Here is a 19,462-nt window from a genome sequence, read left to right on the forward strand (position 1 = left end):
AAGACGCCTAATTTCCTTTTCCAACGCACGTATTTTCTTCGACGGGCGTCGACCCATAATAATAACAACGTAGAGTTAAAAAAATAAAAATAACACGTAATGACGTGTTGCTAGGTTGAGCACAAAGCGAGTAATGATACGTAAATGCAGCGTTGCCTACATTACCGACCGACAGGATTTTGCTTTTTTAGCTTTCAATATGTGCTTGGTTGAGTAGAAAATAGAGGGTACTACCAGTAATCATGTAGTAGAAGAGCGCGAAATATAATATTCTTTTTACAATTAACCTGTTCTTGGGAATTGAAGTTAACTTTACCCTCATTTAAAATACCTATTAATTTATCTACATATTTGTTGCAGAGAAGATACATTTCTTCTGTAAAAAAGTTCTACCAAGTAGACCTAAACTTATTTCAAGTTTTGACCTGATTTGATTCTCGTAACTGCAATTAGACACAGAAATACTATTATCTACAAACAGCTCATTTATGTTATCATTATCACTATTTACAGGCTTACTATCAGTAACTATAGGTTGCGTAGTAGGTAAGCACTGCATATGACATGCATGAATGCATTTACAAATATTATAATCATAACCATATAGTCTAAGAGCCAGCGACACAGAACCCTACGTCATCGCGGAATTCAACAAAAATATTATTAATAAGTAGGTTTGAAAGAGGAAAAAACAAAACCGCCATGTCTGCCAGGCATATCCTGTGCTTATTGTTGCTAATTAATTAATTAAGTGTAAGTAGTATAGTATAGCCGGTTCAAAATCAATGTCACTGGAAGGTCAAACGTAGACGTGAGTTTGAAACTCTGCTAAATCAATGTCACTGAAGGTCAAACGTAGACGTGGGTTTGAAACTCTGCGAAATCAATGTCACTGGAAGGTCAAACGTAGACGTGGGTTTGAAACTCTGCTAAATCAATGTCACTGAAGGTCAAACGTAGACGTGGGTTTGAAACTCTGCTAAATCAATGTCACTGGAAGGTCAAACGTAGACGTGGGTTTGAAACTCTGCTAAATCAATGTCACTGAAGGTCAAACGTAGACGTGGGTTTGAAACTCTGCTAAATCAATGTCACTGAAGGTCAAACGTAGACGTGGGTTTGAAACTCTGCTAAATCAATGTCACTGGAAGGTCAAACGTAGACGTGGGTTTGAAACTCTGCTAAATCAATGTCACTGAATGTCAAACGTAGACGTGGGTTTGAAACTCTGCTAAATCAATGTCACTGGAAGGTCAAACGTAGACGTGGGTTTGAAACTCTGCTAAATCAATGTCACTGAAGGTCAAACGTAGACGTGGGTTTGAAACTCTGCTAAATCAATGTCACTGGAAGGTCAAACGTAGACGTGGGTTTGAAACTCTGCTAAATCAATGTCACTGAAGGTCAAACGTAGACGTGGGTTTGAAACTCTGCTAAATCAATGTCACTGGAAGGTCAAACGTAGACGTGGGTTTGAAACTCTGCTAAATCAATGTTGAAACTCTGCAAAATCAATGTCACTGAAGGTCAAACGTGTATGTGGGTTTGAAACTTTGCTCAAATCAATGTCACTGAAAGGTCAAACGTAGACGGCCGTTTTTGCCTGAACTAAAGTGGTTCTGAGCTAATGTCAAGGTCAAACGGTTTTGAGTAGTTGCCTTCAAGGTCAAACGGTTTGCCAAGTAAGGGTTCTTGTCGAAACTAAAGAGGTTCTGGGCGGTGATAGCTGTCTTCAAGGTCATTCTGTACTAGGTTCGATTCTAAATAAGACGTTAAAGATGTGGTGGGAGGATGGAGACTTATATAAGCTTCTGTGTGTTCGTTACAAGGTATACATGTATTAAAAATGTCGTGGATGGCTTATGCTGCAGAATCATGGACCAGTAGTATAGTATAGCCGGTTCAAAATCAATGTCACTGGAAGGTCAAACGTAGACGTGGGTTTGAAACTCTGCTAAATCAATGTCACTGGCAAGTCAAACGTAGACGTGGGTTTGAAACTCTGCTAAATCAATGTCACTGAAGGTGAAACGTGGACGTGGGTTTGAAACTCTGCTAAAATCAATGTCACTGAAGGTGAAACGTGAACGTGGGTTTGAAACTGCTAAAATCAATGTCACTGAAAGGTCAAACGTAGACGGCGGTTCTTGCCTGAACTAAAGTGGTTATGAGCTAACGTCAAGGTCAAATGGTTCTGAACTTGGGTCAAGCAGGACCTTGAGTCGTTGCCTCGTAGGTAACAGGTCGATTGTGAAAACTAAAGTGGTTCTGAACTATGCTCATTGAAGGTTGTAACTCGATCGTGGTTTATTTCTTGGGTAATGGTGCGTATAAAGGGTTTAGCAGAGCACCGTAGAAGTCATATTCATAAAGAATAGGTACCAGTAAGGAAGTCAAAAGTAAATAGGATAACTGCGAAAGTGAGCAGACAGAGACAAGGAATAGACGATTTACTAAGAAAAATTAAAAAGTTGAAGTGGGATTTAGAAGTGCTAGATGTACAGCGAAAATTGAATAAAATACAACTAAAGCCAAGAAGTCCAACGCGCAATACAGGAGAATGCCGAAAAAATTAAGTGTGTTCAAGCTAATAAGCAAGAATTATGAATTACGACGCGTCGCTTAAATGAACCTAAATGTACCTACTTGACGTACTTATTGATAGAGGAAAATAAAGATTTGTATACATTGTATTTCTTATTTTACTTGACAAGTGAACTGGTCCATTTACCCTAGCAAATAATAAAAATATTAAATACAAAGGCCAGTTTCTTATGCATTCGAATGCAAATCATAATTTCTAATTGATTATGTGTTCGATTGATCGATTATAAAATTTTATACCAAAAACCTTTAATATAAATGACATCCTAATTAATCATGTAGGTGAGGCGTACATTTAAATAGACATAAAACGCAAATAATAGGCATTTTACGCTCAATGGGAATTATTAATTTTAGCTCTAGGAACTTCTCGTAAAGCAAAATGAATAAAACGCGCATCTACTGCACTTCCAATGGTGCGCATTAATTTGCATCTACAACTAATTAGCTATTCTTAAAACGTCGAATTACCTACGAATGCAATGTTTTTGGCACTAACACATCTATGATAATCGTTATTATTAAATACATAACGAAAAAATGCGGCGACGTTATTGTAAATGAACCCGAATCAAATATGTGCAATTTTTCATGTTGAGTTTTCTCTAAAAAAATATTAAGCGTGAAATTGTCTCATGCACACGAATTTGTTTGACCTAATTTCTATAACATCGTACCTAGAAAAGATTATGCATAGAAAAAGTGCATCGCACAGAATTTAAACGCGCGATAAAAAGATATTCAACTCGCAACTGCATATCCGGCGCGCGGGAACGAAGTTCATTCTTTGGTCAGCTGCGGAAACGCGCTTTGAATTTTACTACCGTTATTCGTGAAAAAATTGTTTTGGGTGTATTTATCAGTTTAAAAATTCCAAAATACGTAAATGTAGCTTTTCTTAAGTGCAAATGTGTAAGTACAAATTAAATTTTCACGGCACTTTTCGGTAATATGTAGAGGACCTCATTTTGCGGTTAATGCATTGAAATTTTTGGAAAATTATACTTCCAATAGATAAAACACTTCTTATAAAATGCATTTGCCTTTGAGAAAAATTTTTAAACTGCATAGAACCCACGACAAATTTAAAAATTCCAGGAGCGCAAAATTTTTGAACTTATTGTTCCTACCACAAAAATTAACAAAGCTTAAAATGTACCGCATGTCCCCTTCAATTTTTCTTTCCTCCATCCGGGACGCCTCCACTTGACGTTCCAATTGAGAGGTTTTGTCCTGCGTTTCTTGCAGTTGGATGGCATACTTCTGCAGCATTTTCTGCAGAAGTTGGTGCGCCTGGGAAGCAATCTCCCGCGCTGCAGGAATTGGAACCGCCGAAGTGGACGGCATCTCAGGTGTGTACCCCGCCTCCTGCCCTTGAATTTTCAGCAGGGCTTCTAAATTTTTCTCGCCACATTTGCGCCTGTAACGATGAAACAAATTTTTAGTTATATTCGATTTCATTTTTTTTTAACAACTTACCGTCTCTTCGCACACACCCTGGGATCGACCGGTTCGTCTTCGGACTTTCCAGCCTGCTCTAGAGGTGGAAGAGGAGCTCGAAATTCTGGTGGTGGAGTGGGCGACTTCTGCTGCTGTGACAAATGTGGCGTTGGGACAACTCTACAAAGAAATAGGTGTGTTCTTGAAACATGTACTTTCAAACATTAATTATTATTATTATTATATCCCATTAAACATAAACTTTTATACTAACCGTTCGCTGGAGTATAAATGGTCCGCAGCGTCACCTCCGTCTAATTGGGCCATCACTAATTCCACATCAAAATTCTCCCACAGGTTGGCAGGAGTTCTATAACAAATTATCATTGCTACATAAAATCAAGGGCACAATTAATGATACTTACTGGACTGTTGAATTATCCGAATGGATGGTGATGACACTACATTGGTCACCATCCATAAACGGCGCCGCCGGGAACGGTTTATTGTTACCGGGTACCACTTTTTTCGGCGAGTGGGGGAACAGATTATTATCGGTGCAAGTACTACTGTTCCCCACTTTGTTGCTTTCTAACATGTTCTGTAGAATGTTAGTTGGTGCCGGTTTTTTCAATGATAGTTTGGATTTACGTGACGACATTGTATTGTGTTAATTCTGTTGCGCGACGACAATAGAACTGACAAACGGAAGGAAATTTCTACTATATATTACAAACTCTCTGTTATCGTTTGCAAAATACTAAAGAGGGATATATTTAATAAGTGAGAACAACACATCGTATGATTTCCGGAATCAAATAACTGCATTGTCAGCTTTTGAACACCTACTAGTTGCTTACAGTCTTGCGCAAAAGGTGACCTTGAACACTTTGTCTATATAAGGCGATAATTGCCCTTAATTTGGTTACTTACACCTTCACCTTTCCACTCGTGGAGATTTTCGAGAGTACGAGTTCAACACTATCAACACGCAAGGTGACTGTGGAGAGTTCAATCCGGCGTAAATTTTAACAGTCTTGAGTTAAAGTTACAGTAAGTACCTACTAATTACAATGGAGTCTACATCCCTGGCAAGACTTAGCAGTGATATAGTTAAGACAACCCGAAAAGCTGTTGCATTATTAAAACATCTGAATTTGTAAAGCACATTTCGATAATAAGGGAAAACATTTCTTTGCTACAAAATGCTATCGATAACAACATTCATTTAGATAGTCGTAGTGAAAATCCCATTACGCTAGAAAGTAATTTGGCTATATTGAGATACTATTTAGTTACATTACGCGAACAATTGAAAGATGTTTCGAGAAAAAGCGGTTGTGGAATAAGTCATACGCCTGCTCCTTCTACTAGTGATCGTAATTCGCCAGTCCTAATTTGGCAAACCTTAAATTCTTGCTTTCAAGGTAGATTACTTACTGGTATTATTGTAAATACCGGTTTCAAAGACCCTTTAATTTTCTTTAAAAAATATATCGAATTGAATACACGTATGAGAAAACAGTCTACAAACGATTTTGAAATAAATTTTTATAAGCTAATGGTAAATAGCGTTTTTGGAAAACTGATGGAAAATGTAAGAAAATATAAAGATGTTCGCTTGGTGACAAAGTGGGAAGGTCGCTATGGCGCTCGTGCGTATATTTCCAAGCCAAACTTCCATAGCTGCACTCTTTTCGATGATGACGATATCGCGATAATAGAAATGAATCGGTTGGAGGTATTTCTTAACAAACCAATTTATGCGGGGTTGACGGTTTTAGACGTATCGAAAACTTTCCTCTACGACTTTCACTACAATTATGTATTACGGGAATTCGGTGATCGCGCAAAACTCCTGTACACCGACACTGATAGTCTTGTATACTCTTTTGCAGTGCCGGACATATATCAATCAATCAAAGAGAACATTAATCGATTCGACACATCCAGTTATAACCCAAATAATCCCTTTGGTATACCTCCTGTCAATAAAAAAGTCCCCGGATTGATGAAAGACGAAAACAATGGAAAAATAATGTTAGAGTTCGTGGGTTTAAGGGCAAAAATGTACGCGTACCGAGTGGACGACAAGGTGTTAAAAAAATCAAAAGGTTCGACAGCCGCTAGTATTCGTGAAATAACTTTACAAGATTACAAACGTTGCTTGTTTAACGATGACATTGTAAAAAGGGATCAATATCTAATTAGGTCACAGAAGCATTCTGTGTTCACCATAAGGCAGAATAAGGTGGTTCTTAGTCCTCACGATGATAAACGTTCTATCAGTTTAAATTGTATCAATACGCGGCCTTGGGGCTATAATTTGGCCTAATCCGCATATTTCGCGACCTCGAAACATCTTTCAATTGAATGCCTATTTTTTCAGATTATGAGCAACAGTTGCGGAAATCGTTCGGATAAAAAAGTGCAATTGGAGCGAGAATTATTTCAATCAATTTTTCCACCAAATATACATCCGAATACTTGGCTTTTTGCAGTTCTTGTTCATAAAATCCTCCTAGTATCGATTTTCCTTTCATGTCTTCCAATAAATACGTCACCGGATTGGTTATTCGAACTTTTACAATTTTGAAGAGTTCACTGGACCAGTTTGGTGTGTATCCTTTCGCAAATATGGATTTAAATTTGCTAATTCGAACAACATCGCCAACATTAAAACGATATCTCTTGTTGAAGAGCTTGATGTGGTGGTAGGCGTTCAGATGTGTGTCGCCCTTTACTTCGATCGGCTTCATCCCCGTTGTTCGATGTTTACGATTATTGTACTCGCTCGTGATTGATTCGATTGCATCAATCCATACATACTTTCCACGTAGACTAAACTGACGATACAAATAATTTTTGATCGTCCTAATTGTTCTTTCGGCTATGGCAGCTTTCTTTGTGCTGTACGTGGAATAGTGATTTATGCGTTTCTGCGCCATCAATTTGTTAAATGATTTGTTATAGAATTCCTTCCCGGCATCGGTTTGTAGATTTTTCGGTCTCCGTTTGGTAGTTTTGAAAATATCCTGTATGGCTTTTGTCACCTCCTCACCCGTTTTAGTCTTCAATCCTCTCGTCCACAGATATTTTGAAAAACAATCGATAACTACTAATATGTATTTGTAGCCTTTATTCTCTTTAGCGTAAGGTATAAATTCGGCTAAATCTGCTTGCCAAAGATCATCGAACCCTTTAATAACGGTGCGCCTACGTGGGAAGTTTTTGCGTGCCGCTTTATGTAGCTCGTTTACCACCTGCTGCATCCTCTATTACTTTATGCAAGGCTTCTTTGACCGCTTTCAACTCTTCCTTTAGTACTTCCACGTAATTGCGAAGACCATCTACAGGGGCTTTAGCGATCTGCATATAATATGTGAAGTATCCTTTATTTATGGCATCGCCGTCGTCTACTGGATCGGCCACATTCATCAACCGATTTCCGTTCAGATCCAGCCTTGTTGATAGGTAATGTTGTAAGGTTACAGCATCATGGCGCTCAATAGGATCCTCAACATTACTTAGTCTCTTACTTTTCACATTTATAGTATCGTCGGTAATGGAAAATTTTGTCTTGAGCAGTTTTCCAAATTGGGCATGGGTATGCGAACGTCCGAATTTATCCATGGCGAATGTAAGCAAAAAGACGGAATGGAGGTATTTATACTAGCTGACGTAAAAATCGTTGCGTGGGCTTTTGTATGTAACCCTCTTCGTATAGCTCTTCCACGATTGATATTATATCATTTCGTACTCCTGTGTTTCCTGCCATTTTTTCACCCCATAAAACCTCCAAATCCCTAATCAATTCATGCACGCTATTCCAGTATTTGTATTCGATCGGTCGGTCGAGTTCCTTGAATAGAGTAATACCGCTACCCGATTTCGCACGCCCCCTATTCGCCGCTTCCTCCTCCTTCAGTAGAGGCTTTATTATAAGCGTATACTTTTTGCTCTTATTGCCGCGAATCTGTTCGGTGGGATCGTAATTGCGTCGTGCGACATGAGTTGCTATTATTATCTGCTTATAGTTACTTCATCCGGTTCATTCATGATGATAAATTCGTATAGTCCTGCAGTACCTTTGTACCGGATCCCGTTAATGACCAAATCTTCGTCATCTATCGTCACCTCCGTCTTGCCCATTCTCCACTTATCCGTTTCGACATTATAATGAATTCCAAAGGTGGTATCAATTGCATTACTCGTATCTCTTATCATGCGCTCAACGTATATACGTGGTAGGTGTTTGTATTGTTCCAAAAAGGCTTGCGAACCTTGCATATCAAGTAATGAGGCAGATGATTCTGATGCGATAGAGGACTCTTCTTCTTCTTCCTCCGGTTGATGCTCGCCTATCACTGTACTCTGTAGAAATGATGGCGGCTGTCTCAATGATGGAGTAGCCGTGGGATGAAAAGGTCTAACCATAGGACTAATATCAGTTGGCGGATATTTTTGAAAGTATGGAAGTCTAGCCAGCGGACTGATCTCGGTAAGGGAAGAGGGCCTTCGTCTCACTCGCAAGTAATAAGGTATCGCAGGGGTCGTACGTTGTTGTGGTGACTTTCTTTTTGCAGGAGATTGAGGTTTTTTAGGAGGTGATGTAAATACTTCGTCCTCTGGCTCCTCTTTTTTCGTCTCAATAGCCGATGATGATGATGATGATGACAGCGGTTCGATTTTCTTTACGATCTGGGGAAGCGGTTGAATTAGTGGTTTATACGTTCGTACAAACTCCACTTCTTTAATAAAACGATCCGTTTTGAGACGATTGTACTTTTGCTGTATCGCTTTACGAGCCTGAACTATTCGCCGTTTCAAGGCCATCTCCTTATTATCCATGATCAACAGAACAGGTAAACAGATAAAAAACAAGGGAACAGATACAATGGAACAGGGGTCTGTTTCTCAATAAGCTGTTTATTTGAAAGCTGTTTATTTTTGGAAGCTGTTGTCTTGATAGCTGTTTATTTCCAACTGAATAATAAACACGTTCTCATGGTATTATATAGTGATCGAAACCCTTCCTGAAACGACCGTTTGGCACATCCGCGTCCTTATTTATCACCATAAAGCCATAAGGAATTCGCCAACTTTCCGAGCACATCTCTCGGAAGAGCTGCATTGTTATGATGGGAGCGACGTGATCTTCATAAATGTGTCGCAAATTCAAATCGTCCTGTTCGAATAAGACAATTAAGTTAGCATTGTCTCGAATCAATTGTTTAGGAATTTTAGAATACGTCTGACCCAAGTAGAAACAGTCGACGGCGTTATGCCTCCCCATTGAAAAGTACGCTCTAATGTTATCCTGTTTTTCACAAGCGATATCGTCAAAAATAAAAACTGAATTAGAGTTAGCCGCATTTGGTTCCATAATGTCAGCATTCTCGCTAAATGTGAAGAAGCCAATATCCTTCATCGGCTTCAGAATTTCCCCCAAAAGCCTATATTTGTCCTGATTCAGCGATTTAGAATAGACGTACACGTGTTTAAAGCGTAGACCGTTGGGCTCAGTAAGCAGACTGAGCATCGTATTTGTTTTACCGCAATTAGAAGGTCCACAGATTAAGCATCTTATGCTATTTGGAAGTAACTCGCCGTGCTTTTTGCGCTTCACATTTGGCGTTATAAAAGTATCTAGATTTTGAATGGGCAGCTTATGCTCCTGCGTCACCACCTTCATTTTAGGCGGTTATAATAAAACTACGAACATTTTCATCATTACATTTTATTTATACATTAAAAAAATACAACTTATAGTTTTTTCACTTCCCCGGTCAGAGGATTGTATTGAACTAGTGCGTCGTGCAGGATCAGACAATAAGCAACCGTTCCCGCCTCGAAGGCCTCCATCGACTCCATTTCCAGCTTAACATCTACAGTCGAATGCTTCAGAGATTCGTTTTGTTTCGAACAGTCCAGCACAAAGATTGGACAACTTTTAAAATACAAATAGTCAAACAGAGCGTCTTGCTCATCCTTGGCATAATAATCTCGTCGAAAGTTTACGTAGTTTTGGTATGCCGTTATGTACTTGTTTGCATTAAAATCTAAATGCATCGCTTCGTACGGATAACTTTCAGAGTTGAGATGCAGTTTTAGATTTCGAATTTTCACGTTATCGAAATCGCCCGCTCTCGCCTCGTGCGAAAACTTCCTCCCGCTACGTTGAAATGCCACAATTGCCCATCGCGGTTTTTCTAATTGAGTTGAGGTCTTGATTGGCCATACATCCGACTGTGCCTGTTTCAATGCAGGTAATTCGTACAGTTCCCACTGCCGAAAAGGTATTGTAATTGTTGCACCCTTATTGATCCGTTCGTATAGGCCAATTTTGGCACTGTCGCTAACCGTCACGTGCGGAACTTTCCATTGAATTTTGGTTAACGTTATTACTGCATCGTCGGCGGTTCCCATGTAACAATCGGAGTCGCTTCTAGCACGGATTAGCACCAATTCTTGTCGCATGTTTACGATAACTTGGCGATAATCCTCCATGCTTCCGAATAAATGTTTTAGCGGTATACAGACAGCGAAATGTTTTTCTTTGTTGCTCTTGTTGTAATCTACTTGAACGGATTCGTTTGTGGGTGACCATCCCAAATGCTGCATACCTTTGCTTTCGGTAAACGTATACGATACGTATCCTTTGAGTGAGGATGTAATTCCAGGATTCCTAGACACGTCCACTTTTTGTCCTCCCAACTCGTAGCGAATTTCTTCAAAGAGAAATGGCGCGAAATTGTTTGTTAGGGTGCACGTTTTTGCAATGGCACCCTCTCCTTGCGACTGACTCCATTCAATTTTTCCTTCTATGTACAAGAAGCTATCGTATGTGGCGGTTATCAGTTCTTGATTTTGAATTAATATACGGATTTCACTGGAAAGCCCAAAGTTCGAAGATCCTCCGTATGGGAGATAGGTGTGCATATCGGTCTTGATTATGGTCTCATCAAAACGTGCGCTTTGAAAGACGTTTAACGAGTCTGCAGCCGCCGCCATTTCCGACTTTCAGTCCAATGGATTCCAAAAAATATTTTTCTGCTGGCGTTAGTGTGCCCGGGCCCTGTCCCGATTGAGAATAACTCGATTTCCGGTTGCTTCGTTTATTTATAGTGTTGAGGAAGGATGGCAGTGGACCTTGATTAATACGTAACCCCATATTCTTTTAACTCTAATCGTACTGTAAATGGCTCACTTTCCCCGAAATCGATTGGTTCCCCCTTTTGATTTGTCAACTTTATAGTTATATTACTAATTCTACTGGTATTTACTTCCAAATATTGAGTATTACTGGGAATTTTATCTAAGCGGTAACCTGGTGGAACAGAAACGTCTATTTCGTAAAGGACTTTAGCGGGATTTCCGTTTCGATAGGATCCCGTGATGAGATTGCACTCTATGTGAATGTTGGTATGTTTAATGAATTGTATATCTAAAGCAGATGTATGTAGAACGTTCGCTTCTAATATCTTCGATTCGAAACCGAGCATGCGCCCTATGCAGTCTCTTGGAGTAAAATCTATATCAAAGTCGCAGCTAAGTTCGCACTTGAGCGTATTGTTATTTGCACGTAAACTAAAGCGATTTGTTGGAATGCGAGCTTTTATATACGCGCTTAGTTCTTCCAACTCGTATGCACCGTGCGGAATTGCTATTCCGTGTGAATTATCACCTCTTCTATAATAGAATTTATCGTTTCCCGCGTGAATATTTCTAATACTGTTACAGCCATAGAAACCGACCACTCCGATTACGTACAATTTCTCCGAAGGAAGTTCTATGGGTGGATAAAAATCATGACTAGCTGTATTTCCAACGCCCTCTATGCTGAAGGTTGTCGACATTCTGACTACAGACACCGAGATAATATGCGTGTTATTTATACAAAAATTTTAAGCACAGGTGGCCGCAATTCGTTGTTCCAAATTGTTGCTCTTGCTCGTAATTATAATAAATTTTACAGTCGCGGAAATACTCGATAACTTCTCGTGGTGGTGGCATATTACCGAAACTATCATAGTACCAAACTCGTCCACCGCGTTTTTTGAAGAGACCCAATGAGTGCCACCCCCACTTTGGCTATCTAAATTAATAACACCGGCTTCATTTTTCCATGGCGTTGTAGGCATATGATCTCGCATAAACACGTCCCTAAAGTATGGTACCCTCCCTTTTGCATGCTTACGTAGATCTACATCGGTCAACGGCCTGTTCGGCAATTTTTGAAGTTTTTTTTTTTAAATGCAAAGCCAGACTACCTCCAGATTTGTAAGGTTTCAAGTACAGCGCCCCGCCGCTTTTATTTCCTATAGCTATCGATTCCATCGTACGGTTATGACGCGAGGTTTCATCCAGCATTTTACGGGCATCACGAGAAGCATTCACTGCTTTAGCAATGCCTGCGGCACCACCTGCCAATGCCCCTACTGCTGATAAGCCGCCCTCTTTTGGTATGGGAATAATTCTAGGTAAGCTCACATTTCGTCTACCCCCTAATCTTCTAACGGCCAAATTTGCGGCCGTAACAGCTGACTTTATTACGTCAGCGGTATTCCCACTTTTCCTCATTTTCTTAGAAATCGTTCTACGCAGGTTCAATAAACTGCTTTTTTCCCCTTAACTCCCATCCCTAACTTTCGTTTCACCTTCATGATTGTGCCTACTGTGAGAGCCGCTGCTTTTTCCCCAAAGTTTGCGTCGGAAGCTTTTAACCGTTCCCAAGCTTTGCGTTCTAAAACACGATCAGCTTGATGTCGATTTTCCAAGTCTTGGTTATCCCTATAGCTAATGTCGTGCTCCCTACACTGAGCGTCTAGTGGGTTTATACCGGGATCTCCTCGCCTTAGCCTTTTGTCTAATTTAGTCCCAGGTCCGCAATACTGATAGCCGGGAATATGTAATTCAACTGGAAGTTTGTTTATGAGAGTATTAACCAAGCCACTCCCATCCGTACACTTCCGCTTCCGATTCAACATTGTTGGAGTGTGGCAATTAGTTGCCATATTTATAGGAAATCGTCCATCAAATGAAAACGCTCTAATAAAATAATAACGTTTATTGAGGTTGATATATGTGATACATTAAATAAGTAGGTCGATAGTGTAGGATTTCCATCATGCACACTGTATTGTGCGAATTTACATTGTACTTATAATTTAACACATTCTCAATATCGCGATAGATGTCATCGTTGTCCTCATCGTCACCAAATTCCATTCTCCGAAAGTGTCGGTAGTTATTCACCTCTTCAATGATGTTTTGATAGAAACAGGGCAGCGCGTAAGTTTCCAATAATTCTAGTCGATAATTGATTATATCTTTTAAGTTGAAAAATTCTTCCATGTCGTTCTTATTCATTGTGCAAAAGTGGTTGCCACGTTTAATTGTTACACTTTTCAACATCTTCTCGGCATCCTTTACCGATTCCCAATTGTAGTAAACTGTGATATTGATATTAAGCGATTCCTCACTTTGATCATATTCGATATCTTCTTCTTCTTTGACATTCGACCAATTAATACGACTTTCAACTTCATGAGATCGAAGAAATTTCATTTCAAGGTATGCTTGCCACTTTAGAAGCGTTTCCCAATCTTCCTTCACCAGCACTATAGCACCGCCGGAAGAGCTTGCGATTCTTAAAACTGGTGTAAGGTTAAGATGTGTACTATATCCGATTTCAATGTATTGACCATTCAAGAGATCGTATGAGGTACAATCGATTAAGCGTTCTTCGATCGCTTTATTATGCATATGATCTACTTGGGGAGGTGAAGGTGTAGCACTGTGACTACAACACCAACACGAACACGTAAGGTAGTTATTATTGCAGCTATTTTTAGAATCCATGTCCATAGGAACAGTACACCTTGAGGATCACGATGAAACTGAGGTATTTTTTATGATGGACAGTATATTTATGAAATGAAAACCATTTTATATATCATGTTTATTTACATTTCTAATACACAAATCTTTTATTTACATCATAAACTTTAAGTTAGTCGTTTGCCCTGCAGATCCAGCACTTGTTATATAAACCTCTTTATTGGCTAAGGAGTCTTTGAATGTTTGTAAACGATTATTCTCCTTAAAGTAGTTGTAGAAACGTAAGGGAAGCACAGATTTAAAGTTTCCAGTCTCCACGACTACCCGGTCACCATATTTTGTGTTGATTGTGTCGATGCCGATGATTCGATATTTCTCCCCCACCTCCAGGTCTTTTACATTTTTGAACGGCTTACAGAAAGTGGTATTGTTCAGTGTATCAAGATCCATTTTAACCAGTTCGCGTACGGTGTCGGAATGATTTTAAGCACTACTGCAGTTACACTTATATTGCTGACGTTGTGGAGGGGAGGCGAATCGTTCACGATAGACTTTGTCCCGATGCCTTTTCTCTAATACCGAAGACAAAACTCGACTAAGTTGTTCGATTTTATTTCGGAAACGAAATCTATCGAGCGCGTCTGTTTCCCACGAACCTCTTCGTGCTTTACCGTAAGCAAACGACCACGCTACCATTATGTACACTTCATTCCGTGATTCGTCAATTGTAACTCTCTTCTTCATTTTCAGTCCAGTCACTTAACTCACTAATAAATTGTTCTAACTGGGCCTCTATCAATCTACGTACTACACATTTCTCACATATTTTACTGTTTAAATAACTCTCACATATCTCTTCGCCCAACTCATATTTTTTGGCGATGGCCAGACACTCCTGCTCACTATATTCACCATTACCATATATTGCTTCATGTTCGGCGTCAAATACTAACGCCGAAAATTTTTGCTTAAGCCGTTCTACCGCTGTTACAAAATCTCTCGCCTTGCTCCACGATTGCTCAGCATACGCTAGCCATGCCATGATTATTTGATATACACGACAAGCGGGCTATATAATTACTGCGCCCCACTATTCCATTAGCGGAGATCAAAACCATTAAGCTAAAGGGTTTAAGCACAGACAACGAGGTCAATAACCTTTTATCAAAAGGTCAGGGGCTTGAAGGTGAACGACCTTTAAATAGAAAAGGTCATTCCCCCCGGACAATAAGGTTAATGACCCATAACGCTCAATGACCTTCACAGCTCAAGGTCATATTTAGAATCGGCCCTACCTTACTACTGTTGTTACTTATGTAAATTAAACTGGGGCAGGAACGTTAACAGTTATCACAATTTTTCGCATATTTTGCTTTCTAGATTTGCTGATATACCTACCGCACAAATGGCGGCAAATTCAAATCTTGCGTTAATTTTGGGACACCCTTTACAAAAATTCATTGGTTAGTACTTTGTATTTTATATTTCTATTTATTCTTATCGAAAATATTCAAATTAATTTGTTAGACCAATTATACATTAAAAAAATTTTTATTATTTTTAAATTTGAATTCAGTAGCTAATAAAAATCATACTTGTCATTTTAAAGTAGATATGTAAATAAACCCCACTTTTGATTTCGCATTATAGTTTACTGTTATATATCATTTTTATTTAGATGAGGGCATTGACGATGAAAGCTTTAAATTACTAGATGTCGCAACTGTAAAGGAAATCATTATTAAAGCTGGACCCAGACTAATTTTTCTAAGAAAATTTGAGGACTGGAAAAGATTGAATTCCATTACACATCTTGAAATCTCTCAGGTTTGTTGATGTAAAATTTCACGGCTGTGTTATAGACTGTGTGCACGAAGCCATGTGGCGCTTCTCGCGGCAGAACACGGAAACGTTGACCCGTCAAATTTGCGTGTGGTTAATGAGTTATTTTAAATTTTTTGTGTTTTTGGACGTTTTTAAATCCCTTGTTGAACAATTTTTAATTTCATTACTTACTAAAATATGATATGAATATTTGTACGGGTTTAGATAAAGTTACATATTCAATTGTGTTCAGTGTACAAGTAAATAGGGCAAATACCAAACGAACATCCTTAGCGGTAAAGCATGTTCGATGATTTGAGGAACATATCGAGAATTAGTCTAAAATTGAATGTTGCGTTATTTGACAAACTCTGCAAATAACCCTCTTATAATAAACAGTTCACGAAAGTAAGTGACTAATTTTACACTAAATGATTAAAGAATAGAAACTAATTCATTTAAATAATACTTGGTATAACTAAACACCATAAATACTTTTAAAAGCTAATCCTGAAGGAAAAATTGCATTATTAAAAAAAGGAAAATTATCTAATGACCTACGACACAAAATTTCAAAAATTGTAATCAATTACTTTATATCAAATGCTGAAGCGAGTGGAAAAAAAGAGTAAGTAATTACTGATAAGAGATTTAAATATTGTTTTAATTATTTACAGAATTCGTGCAAGTGAATTTTTACAGGCTGCGGAAAAAATAGTTAGGCTTTTCCCTCAAGAAGAAATAGGAACATACTACACACCTTACAGTGAACCAAAGCAAGGTTTACGTAGGCAACCTGCACGAGGAATGTTATACTCTCGTTATGTTAATGTGAAAGCCGCTTTACGATTGGTATGCAGTGAAAAAAGACTTTCATGTGACAGTGAAGTAGAAATTGCAACTACTAGCAGCGCCAGCGATGACGATGATTTAAATTTTATTTCTAAAAATGTTGAACCTATATCCAAGGTATTTTCCTTATGGGAGCAGTCTTTTCCAAAACGAGCAAAGTACTTAAAGGAACCGTTAGACACAGTTTTTGAAAAATTTCCTGCATTAAAATGTCAGTACGGTTTAGAATTGGTTAGTAACTGAAGTTGTAACTAATTAAAAATTAAATTATTTGTTATTAGATTGAAGCAGATTTCAATCGAATGTATCCTGATAAAACCGACATAATATCAACAACATGGCCTCAAGTGCGCAATGCAGTTGCTACTGAATTCAAAGAGAGAAGAGTTTCAGTGATACAATTTAATGGTAATACGAAGGGAGTTATATGATAATAATAAATTTTGTAACTTTAGATCAAGATTGTGAAGTGTTGTTATGCTTGAGTACCCTATTTTCATCAACAACAGTTAAGAAAGGAAGTACAGGTAGTTACCGTCCCACAAGGGTGGAGGTGCAAGAAAGTGGCTCTGTTCGGTGTCTTGAACTACTTTATAAAATATATCACGGAATGAATTTAGAATATCCTGTGGAAAGTAAACAGGTATGGGAATTTCTTCAAGAAATGGTGTTCAGAACAAAATTGACCACAAAATCTAGTGGTACTTCCTCTGTAATCACAGACATTACTTACCATTTATTAAAGTCTGATAATTAGTTTTAAAATCAAAGAAAAAGATTGCTTTTTATTTGCATATTCGTACATATCGTCGTTTTGTTTAAAACCATTATTTGCCACAAATCATGCTTTTCTGTTGTCACTGTAATAAAAAATTTTCAAATCTGAAAAGTCTTATTTTGCATTTAAAGGTTTTTCATAACTGTAATGAAAGTAGTCATTATAGCTGCGGTAATTGCAGTAGAAATTATTCTAACTTAAATTCATTTAAAAAACACGTTACAAGAGAACACTTATATTCAACCAAACTACCAACTTTAGCACGAAAAGTGTCCTCAAACGTGACTGCAACATGTTCAGATGATAATACCACTGAAAATATATGCGAACTAAATAATAAGCAAGATCAAAAAGTGGAAGTTGGCTCCAGTCTTGATAAGTATTTTAATGAGTTAGAATCTTTTTTACTTAAATTTCAAAGTGAATACTGTAATTTTAAATATTTACAGGAAGTAGGCAATCTTGTATTGCCTGTTGAACATGTTATTGGGTATGGTTTAGACAAAGTCTCTAAGAACGGAACAATCCTGCCCCAAAAATATGTTTATCAACGTATACCACTTGGATCAACTTTTAAAATGCTCTTTCAGTTACCTAACGTTTTACAAGAAACTTTAAAAAATATAAAGCTTATACACTCTCAAAATAAAGTTTGTAATGTTATTCAAACTGATTTTTGGAAAACAAAAATTAGAAGTGAATACAAATCATCTGATATAGTTTTACCAATTTGTATATATTATGATGAATACGAAACTGGAAATCCCTTGGGATCCTACAGTGGAATACATAAGTTAGGTGCTGTATATTCTTCTGTACTTGTACTTCCAGATGAATTTCAGTCACAGTTAGAAAATATTTTTTTGGTATTATTATTTCATAGTTCTGATTTAAAACGATATGGTACTAAAATGATATTTTCAAATTTGCGAGACGATTTGAAAATGTTATCTACTAAAGGTATAACAGTCAACATATTGGAACAAGAGTTTCAAATATACTTCCTTGTCGCTTCGTTTTTAGGGGATAATTTAGGAATACACACTTTATTAGGGTTCACTGAAAGTTTTAGAGCGTCATACTATTGTAGATTTTGCAAAAGTTCTAGAGATGAAGCTTCAACAATGGTTGTTCATAACGACATTACTCTTCGTAACAAAGATAACTACGCAAAGGATTTGTTAATTGACAACATATCTTCAACTGGCATCAAAGAAAATTGTATCTGGAACACGTTAAAAGCATATCATGTCACAGAAAATTTTGGAGTAGATTTAAGTCATGATATCTTTGAGGGTATTGCGGCCTTTGATATGGCAGAGATACTTTATCAATATATTGTGGTGCAAAAGCTGTTTTCTATAAGCGTTTTAAATTCAAGAGTTAAATATTTTAATTATGGTGTTCAGAATGTTAATAAACCCCCTCTTTTTACTTTAGCTAACGTAAAAAATATCATGTGCTGAAATGAAATGTTTTGTGTTATATTTTGGGCTCATGATTGGAGACTAAATTCCTGTGGAAAATAGTGTCTGGAATGTATACATGCTACTTAGGGATGTGTTGGACATTGTGCTACGTCGATCAATTACTTCAGACGATTGTGAAAAACTTACAAAGTTAATAAAAGAACATCATACATTATATATGGAGTTATTTTCATTAGTATTAAAACCTAAACATCATATATTGACTCATTACCCATATGTCATCAGCAAAGTGGAACCAGTGCATTATTTTAATTCTTTAAAATATGAGTCAAAGCACCGGGAAGCTAAAAAATCGGCCAATGTTGTTTCATCAAGAATTAATTTGACAAAAACATTGGCTATTAAACATCAATTAAAACTATCGTATAGGTTTGTAGACAATAATGGTTTTAATCGAAAAATAAGCAAAAAAACGACATGTACTCCACCAAACGTTCATTCAATAATTCCTAACTTTTATCATATAACTATAGTATCAAATGGTAATTTTAATAACTTCTTAGAAAACATTTTTTTGCATAATAAAGTTTCTATTAATAATGTAGATTTTAAAATTAATATGCTAATATCAATAGAATCTTCATCTAAACCTATATTTGGCATTGTTACACATATATTAGAAAATCAGGAA

The 19,462-nt window shown here is 37.6% G+C and overlaps 2 protein-coding genes across 2 annotated transcripts; one reads left to right on the top strand and one right to left on the bottom strand.

Moving 5' to 3' along the window:
- The first annotated feature begins 5,605 nt into the window (after nucleotides 1-5,605).
- On the top strand, nucleotides 5,606-6,379 carry LOC116182770. Its single transcript, XM_031503311.1, has one exon. It carries the CDS (start codon nucleotides 5,606-5,608, stop codon nucleotides 6,377-6,379), a length of 774 nt encoding a protein of 257 aa, XP_031359171.1.
- Nucleotides 6,380-9,810: 3,431 nt separating this feature from the next.
- LOC116182771 lies at nucleotides 9,811-11,058 on the bottom strand. The gene has a single exon (XM_031503313.1). The coding sequence runs from the start codon at nucleotides 11,056-11,058 to the stop codon at nucleotides 9,811-9,813; it is 1,248 nt and encodes a 415-aa protein (XP_031359173.1).
- Between the last annotated feature and the right edge of the window lie 8,404 nt (nucleotides 11,059-19,462).

Source organism: Photinus pyralis, unplaced genomic scaffold (genome assembly GCF_008802855.1).
Source record: "Photinus pyralis isolate 1611_PpyrPB1 unplaced genomic scaffold, Ppyr1.3 Ppyr1.4_unclustered_Scaffold7494, whole genome shotgun sequence".
Classification (NCBI taxonomy): Eukaryota; Metazoa; Arthropoda; class Insecta; order Coleoptera; family Lampyridae; genus Photinus; species Photinus pyralis.